The sequence below is a fragment of the Citrus sinensis genome, chromosome 3, assembly GCF_022201045.2.
Source record: "Citrus sinensis cultivar Valencia sweet orange chromosome 3, DVS_A1.0, whole genome shotgun sequence".
NCBI classification, from domain to species: Eukaryota; Viridiplantae; Streptophyta; class Magnoliopsida; order Sapindales; family Rutaceae; genus Citrus; species Citrus sinensis.
In genome coordinates this window covers 51,744,127-51,752,143 of record NC_068558.1, presented here as the reverse complement: position 1 = coordinate 51,752,143, position 8,017 = coordinate 51,744,127, and the positions used below count along the sequence as shown (strand labels likewise).

The 8,017-nt window shown below is 28.7% G+C and overlaps 1 protein-coding gene across 1 annotated transcript; it reads left to right on the top strand.

The window, feature by feature from the left end:
• Positions 1-1,980: 1,980 nt before the first annotated feature.
• Positions 1,981-3,265, top strand: LOC127901455 (ethylene-responsive transcription factor 2-like). Its single transcript, XM_052438818.1, has one exon. It carries the CDS (start codon positions 2,241-2,243, stop codon positions 2,865-2,867), a length of 627 nt encoding a protein of 208 aa, XP_052294778.1. The 5' UTR covers positions 1,981-2,240; the 3' UTR covers positions 2,868-3,265.
• The last annotated feature ends 4,752 nt before the right edge of the window (positions 3,266-8,017 follow it).

Here is an 8,017-nt window from a genome sequence, read left to right as displayed (position 1 = left end):
AAGAAGCAAATCTTTGAGAAATTAACAACGAATTGAAATAAAACGAGATGCGTAAATTGAGCCCAGAAATCAGGTTATGTACTAAAATTTCTGGGCTTAGCTAATTAACTATAACAATTGGATTTTTGTTTGCTTTACACGTCAATTATCAGATAGCTCCCTGAAATTTGTCTCTTTGAGGTTTATTAATAAAATAATGAAAATGAAAACTAACAATTAATTTTTTTTTTCAAACATCAGTGGTTATGAGGGTATTTTATTAATTCAGGAGCAAATGGTTCATTTAGGGCTTATTTAGGATAGTTTTTTAAAGGCTCAAAAGTGGTTTTAAAAAGTTAAAATTTAATTTTGCTGTCTAGTTATCTGTTTTTAAGAAATCATTTTTGAAAAATCATCCCATCCTATAATAAATTTTAAAGGCAAGGAAGACATAATTTGGTTTGAAAATTCAGTGTTATACTTAATATAATTTCGTATATATCCTCATATGTATTATAAAATATAAAATTATCCTTAATAAGTAAGAAATAAATTTATTAAATTTAAGGAGATTATTATTATTATTATTGTCAATTATTTTGAGATAAAAAATAAAAAAATTAATGATATAACTATTTATTTATTTGTCAATTATCATATATAAGCAATAAAAAATAATTATATATATATTTTTATAAATGTGTAAATAAAATTTGTTTAACATTATGTCTAATTTAATTATTATATTCTTACAATAGTTTAACAATAAGATTTATTAAACATATAATTATATATAAAATTCACAATACTTTACAAGTTATTTCTACAGTATAGTTGACAGTAATTATTTTAAATGTTGCAACTGTACCAAAATACCAAACTGATAGCATAAGAAACTGTACCTCTCAAATAATCAAAAGTCTAAAAAATAAAATAAAGTGCAATGCGTGCATACACCTTACACCCCAATAAAAAAGAGAAAAGAAAACTAACAACAACAGCAACAAGATAACAGAACTTAAGCGAAAGAATTGTCACTACAATCAGACAAAAAAAAATTAAATCATTAATATAAATGAAGCCCAGAACAAAAACCACAAATTATTAAAAACAAATATGCAACAAAGATGTTTTAGATAATTTTATAAACATGAAGACTAATTGGGAATTGCAACGAGTCAGTGAGGAGCCGGGGACTAATTTGGACTAATTTTTATTAGTTTTCATGGTACTAAGCTGTAATAAGACATTAGGACCTAGCGGGGGCCGGTGGGTCCTAGGCTACCGCAAAAGTACGCTAAGGATGAGCCGCCTATAGCACGCGGATTGAGAGCCGTCTTTGTGCGTTACGTTATGTTACGTAGCAGATCAATTGTTTCTCCGAGAAATGGGCAACAGCGTCTGTATCAAATTGAATGTCATTCTTAATCAGATATAATAATATTAGGGTTTCTAATTATTAACTAATAACTTAAATCTTAATTATTATGTATTGTTTAGGTATGCATGGTGAATTTTTTAATTTTTAAAATGAATATTCTTTCATCCAATGCGTGAATACTATTTTATCTGAGACTTGATTGTTGAGATTTTTAAAATTACTCATGGCATAGAATTCGACCTTCCATATTTTTCTTGTTATTAACGATAGATATTTTGATAAAAGAAAATGTTACTTCAAAAAATTAAATCTTTAACATTACTCAGGGCATAAAATTTGACCTTTCATGTTTTTTTTTTATTAACGATAGATATTTTCATAAAGGAAAATGTTACTTCAAAAAATTAGATTATAAAATTTGTACAGAAAGTATGAAAATACTAAGATATTTTAATAAAAAGTAAGTTGTTTATAAATTCTTCTTATAACTTCCACCGAAACTTTTTAACCCATTTTTTATCAAAATAAAAATGTTGATAAATTAATATATAATATAGTATAATTAATGAGAAGGCCTTTGGTTCTCTTAAATAATTTCTCTTTATCTGGTCATCGTTGCCACATGTGTATGTATATTTTCAAAATTAATTAAATAAAGCATACATGTGTTAAGAAACGAATAGAAAAAGAGGTACTAGCACAGTAGTGTAAACCCCATCTTGCGTATGCAGCTCCAAGCATAAACACTTGCAGTAGGTTTATAAATTGTATGGAGATGCTCTCCTATCTTCAAACACAAAATCACTGACGAATCCAAGAAACCGTTTTAAAATCTTCCATTTCCCCTTCTACTTTGAACCCAAAAAAAAAAAAAAAAAAAATGTCCAGAGAAAATATCTCCGATTCAGAATTTGCTCTCTTAGAATCAATCCGCCAGTATCTTCTCGGCGATGAATTCGACTATCCTTCAGAAACAACCATCAATATTAATGAAAATTTATATTATTTCCCAACTAATGCGAGCTTTTGTTGTGTCTCGAATGACTCTCATTCACAAGAGGGTAACTCTAAACCTAATCCTAATATCAATGACACGGCAAAGGCTTTGATTAATGAAATTAGTACAGATGTAAAAGCAACAGTACTAGTTACGCCAACTCAGACACTGGAGACAAATAATTACCGAGGTGTGAGGAAGAGGCCGTGGGGAAAGTTTGCAGCGGAGATAAGGGATCGTAAGAAGAATGGCGCTCGAATTTGGCTTGGGACACATAACACGCCTGAGGATGCTGCGTTGGCTTATGACAGAGCCGCTTTCAAGATTCATGGAACCAAAGCCAAGCTTAATTTTCCTCATCTTATTGGCTCTAATAATAAGCGTCGGCATCTGGAGCCTTCTTCTGCTTCTCCTCCTCCTCCTCCTTCTTCTTCTTCTGCTTCTCGTTCATCATCCTCATCCACTGTCCAGAGTGAATCTCCGAAACCCAAACGGATCAGGATGAATTAATTTAATAGGGATTAGCTCTGGCTGGGACTGGGTTTTCCTTTCAAAATGAGTCCCACCCTTTTAGTTTTTTCTTTTTGTTTTGAAAATAACATTTCATCAACTTTTTATGGGTAAATGTGGATTTGAAAAATTATACTACATCAATGAAATTCAAATTCAGACTAGACGGACTTGAGGGATCCCTATCAAAAGCATTACTCAAATACTCTATATTCTTAATTATCTGCAGTTAATGCGGAGCATATACAAAATAACTTGACTGTCCTCTCGCATTAATTCTAGTCTCAACAATTTAAGAGTTCGTCAGGTGTTTAGAAAACTCTTGTCTACTTTCAACTCAAGAACAGAAGTCATCACCGGACTCCGCAGTTCATGCATTCATTATGTTGCATGCCCATAGACAACGAAGGAACTAAAAAGCCAGCCACCAATTTTGAAAGCCATGAATTAAGAAAATATAATTTGTTTACTTGAATATTATTTTTTTTTTTCGACTTTCTCAAACATGGCAATTGGCAATTGTCGTCAATAATGGTGTACGACCGCTACCCGTTAAGGTGACTCTGCGCTTGCGCCAGTACGTGGAAAAAAATCTATAATTATTAAATAAAAATTAACAGTGTATGGTAAATATAATTTTGATAAAAAAATAAAATATTATAATTTTTTTATTATAAAATTAGTTGATTAAATTAATTTGACTTTCAGGTTATAACTGTTAGTGTGTCCAATCTCAATATCAAATGCGACCTTAATGGAGTTACTCAATTTTTATCAATATGTAACGAGTCAACAATCTACGAGGCCAATTCTTGAAAACAATTAATAAATGTTATATCTTCATTTATATCTACAAATTTATATCTTCATTCATAAATGTATACTCAATATAATAACAAGGGCAAACTTGGGTTTTTAAACTTTATAGGGCTGATTTGTTAAAGGACGAGTGGACTCAAGTCCCTACTGAAATGAAAAAATTTCTTTAATATTTAATTGTGTTTTTCCAAAAGTCTTCAATACATTGTCATCATGGCCCCAGTAAATTATATTCCAGCCCCCAATATATATTTACACTTAAATTCTCACCCTCAAGAATTTTAACTACAAATTAAAATAACTGGGCTTTTAAAACTAAAATCAAGCCCGTAAATAATAATTTTAATTTAATTTTTTAAATAACACACATACTCATTAATTTCTTTATTAATCTCACATTTATCAATTCCACCATCAGTCCAATGCAAATATAATAATAATAACAACAACAATAATAATAATGGTAATATTGTTAATAATGATAAATTAATTATTTTTATTAATTATTATTTTAATAATTATTTTTATTGTTAATAATGATAATATTAATAAAAATAAAAATAAAATAATTAATAATAACTAAAATAATAAAGTTAATAAAATTTAATAATAATATTATTATTATTATTTGTGATTTGAACAAAGGTAATTTAGGAAATATGAAAAAATTAGAATGATAAAAAAGTAAATTTATATTTCATTTTCATTCCCAACCCCCCCATGGAAATGAGATTTCCATTCTTTATTCCCATATTGTGTGGGATCCACATAATTTATTTACATTCTCAAATTCAATTTGTTAAGTAAACATACCTTTGATTCTCATTTCTCCATTCACATTCCTTATTCCAATAAATAAACACACCATTAATGTGTTTACTTTATTTTGGAATCGAAATAAATTACTACAAGTTACTAAACGGACCTTAGTTGATTATTGTCATTATTTAATAATAATAATAATAATAATAATAATAATAATAATAATAATAATAATAATAATAATAATAATAATAATAATAATAATAATAATAATATAAGGAAGGATAAAATGAGAATTTCAAAATTTAAGTGCGGGTAATAAGATCACTTAGAAATTGGGATTAATAATTATTATAAGTATTATTATTATTATTATTTATAATCATTATATTATGATTATAAATAATAATAATAATAATAGTTGTTGTTGTTGTTATTAACAATAAAATTTTCACAATAATAATAATTTCATAATTTAAGTAGGGGTAATATGGTTGCTTTAGTAGGGAATAAGATTCTCATTCTCACCTCCTTCGTAGGAATGGAAACTCTAATAATCATTTTCAATTTTAGGTGGGGCCTACCACTTTGATTCTCATTCCACCTCTCATTTAAGCAAGTAAACACATCATTCATTCTCATTCCTTAATTTTCATTCCCATTCCCAATACGAAAACACACCATAATTGGATTATTGTCGAGATCATCTTCAAGAAGATTGGAGAGTTTTCAATCTTATTTATAAACAATTATAAATTCTTACGTACATTTGAGGTATATATATGTACAACAAACCAATATAATCATAACACATATACAAACGAAATATATATGTTTATCATGATTCTATTAATTTCTAAATTATAATAAATAATGTTTTAACTGGATCTTCGTTATCCGATTTGAAACATGTAATGATGGGCCTTGGCTTAATGCATGGGCTTGAATTTCTGGGTGATTCCTGTTTGTTATCTGGCCCGGTTATGAAAGAATATTAACGTTGAGCCTTTTGAGTTTGCCTCTTAGCAGAATTTTGTCTCTAATAGAGAGAAGGCTTTCATGACTTCGAGGAAGAGTAAAAATTTCATGATGCTTTTTCAGGGTTATTTTGTGTTTATTTTCTAAATGTGTTTAACCTCTACCTTTCCTAAAATTTGTATTCAAATGGCTAATTGAAAAATTCTTTTTTAAAATAACTCAGTCAAATCGAGTCAAGTCGAGACGCACTTATGGTTAGATTCATTATGAATAAAAGTTGAAATTAATTCCTCCATCATTTAATAGACAATTGTCGTTAGTTAATATTACAGTATGATGAATCATGAGCCAACGTAACCCAGCCCTCACCACGTTCTCAAGCTTGCTCACATAAAGACCTGCTTGGCTGCTTCTGGGTATAAAAGAAAAGTTTTTTTAAGTCTGATGATCAGCAAGAGTTATCATCGACAACATCAACAATACAAAAACATCAAAAAGCGAACTCACGATCCACGTATAATGTACTCAACTTGGTCGGATTATGTTGTCCACATGGCTCCCTAGAAAAAAATATTAATCATGTGTCATAATTAAGCCTTCATTATTGTAACATTATTGTAAGAATCTCTGTTATATATGTAAGAAAGAAAAACATGATGGGCTGTAAATCACTGATCAATCACGAAATTGCCTATGTAGCTAGACTTGGATTCATCATACGCTGGCCGATTCGTTTTAGATTCAATTATTTTCTGATAAAACAACTTATATACACTTTTTCTTAACAGTTATTTTTTTTTTTAGTGTCACGCTTCGAGTGAAAAATAATAATCATTGAAGTTCTATTGCTTTGCAGAAACGCTGGCCCATAGTGCAACCATGCAATGGATAATCACGTGTCGCGTTTCTATAATTATTTATTTTCAATTTTCAGCTTGTCTATACAACTTTACGAACCGGAGAAAGATTTTTATGGGTCGAAATTAAATTCCCATTAAGAAAGAATCTAGCTTCACTCAACAAAAAAGAAAAAAAAAAAGAGAAAAATAAAAATAAAAAGCCAAATTTCCCACCAGAGAGAAAGACTATATCTCCGCAGCAAACAAAATATTGGTCTTTAAAATATTATTTGACATGTAACATATTTTTTCTACAGGTCTTGTTAAGTTACAGCCGCTGTAACTTACACCCCATACAAAAATCATATAGGCCCCACTGCCTGTTATTTTTTTTTTGGAAAAAGGACATTCAATCTCCCAACGTTTAGGAAAAGGGACAAAAAACCCCTCAACGTTTCAAAAAGGACTTATAACCCCATTTCCGTTAATAAACACCGTTTGTTTTAACAGTAAATTTATTTTTAATTTTTAATTACTATTATACCCTTATAATAAATATAAATTAATATATTGATTTGAGACATGTCACAATTAATAAATTTTTTTTAAACTAAAAATTGAGTTACAATTACATTTTTGCCCAAATTATTTGCTATAAATTATACCTTTCTAATGATCAAACCTTTCATATGTGATTATTATTAATAAAACGAAATTTGATTAAACCCTTTTTCTTTGAGGAATCAGAACGATATTATTATTGTTAGAAAGGTATAATTTATAGTAAATAATTTTGGCAAAAAAATAATTGTATCTCAATTTTAAGCTTTTAAAAAATTATTAATTGTCATATATCTCAAATTAATATATTAATTTTTTTATTATAAGGGTATAATAGTAATTAAAAATTAAAAATAAATTTACTGTTAAAACAAACGGTGTTTGTTAACGGAAAGGGGGTTATAAGTCTTTTTTGAAACGTTGAGGAGTTTTTTGTCCATTTTCCTAAACGTTGGGGGGTTGAATGTCATTTTCCCTCTTTTTTTTTTGCATGTTTTTAAATGGAGTGCAAGTTACAAGAGCTGCTTTTTTCAGCCTAAGTAAAATTTTATTGTTTAAAAGCCTATGAGTTTAACTTATACTCAAAATTTAATTTATTGCCTTAAGTTTATATTTATTAGTCCAGTAACTACTCTCAATCTATATAAGATATTATCCTCGACACTTGAAAAAATATTATGCACCCACTTGTGTATAAGTTTGACTCTAATATCATAACGCTAACTTAAGATATAAGTATTACTTTAAATTTTTCTTATTAGCTTAGAAGTTATTCTTAATGGATGTGAGGTAATATCCTCAACACTTACGGGATTTTTTTAAAAATAATAATAATAACAGTGATTGTTATGTATCCGGAATATTTCCCCTCTTTAAGCAGGGATTCACGTGTCATTTACAAATGTTTTTTAAAAAAAAATTCTTCGACTGCATAATCTCTAAGCACGGATTCTTCTGTCATTTCTCTCCTTGTATGGCTGTTTTGTTTCAATATTTCTTTTTTCTTTGGGTTGGGTGTTATGAATTTGTGGGCAGGTGATCATTCAAATCCAGAGTTTCTAAATCTATATGAAATCTCTAAATTCACATTTTGTCTCTTAAATAAACGATAGGGGGGAATATTGTTGTTATTGTTTTAAGTTCGAGATAATTCCTTCAGGCCGGTACTGGAACCCAAAGAATTTGTCCTAA

Bases quoted from the DNA above. Each gene is read 5' to 3' on its own strand.
- LOC127901455 (XM_052438818.1), top strand. From the start codon at position 2,241: ATGTCCAGAGAAAATATCTCCGATTCAGAATTTGCTCTCTTAGAATCA.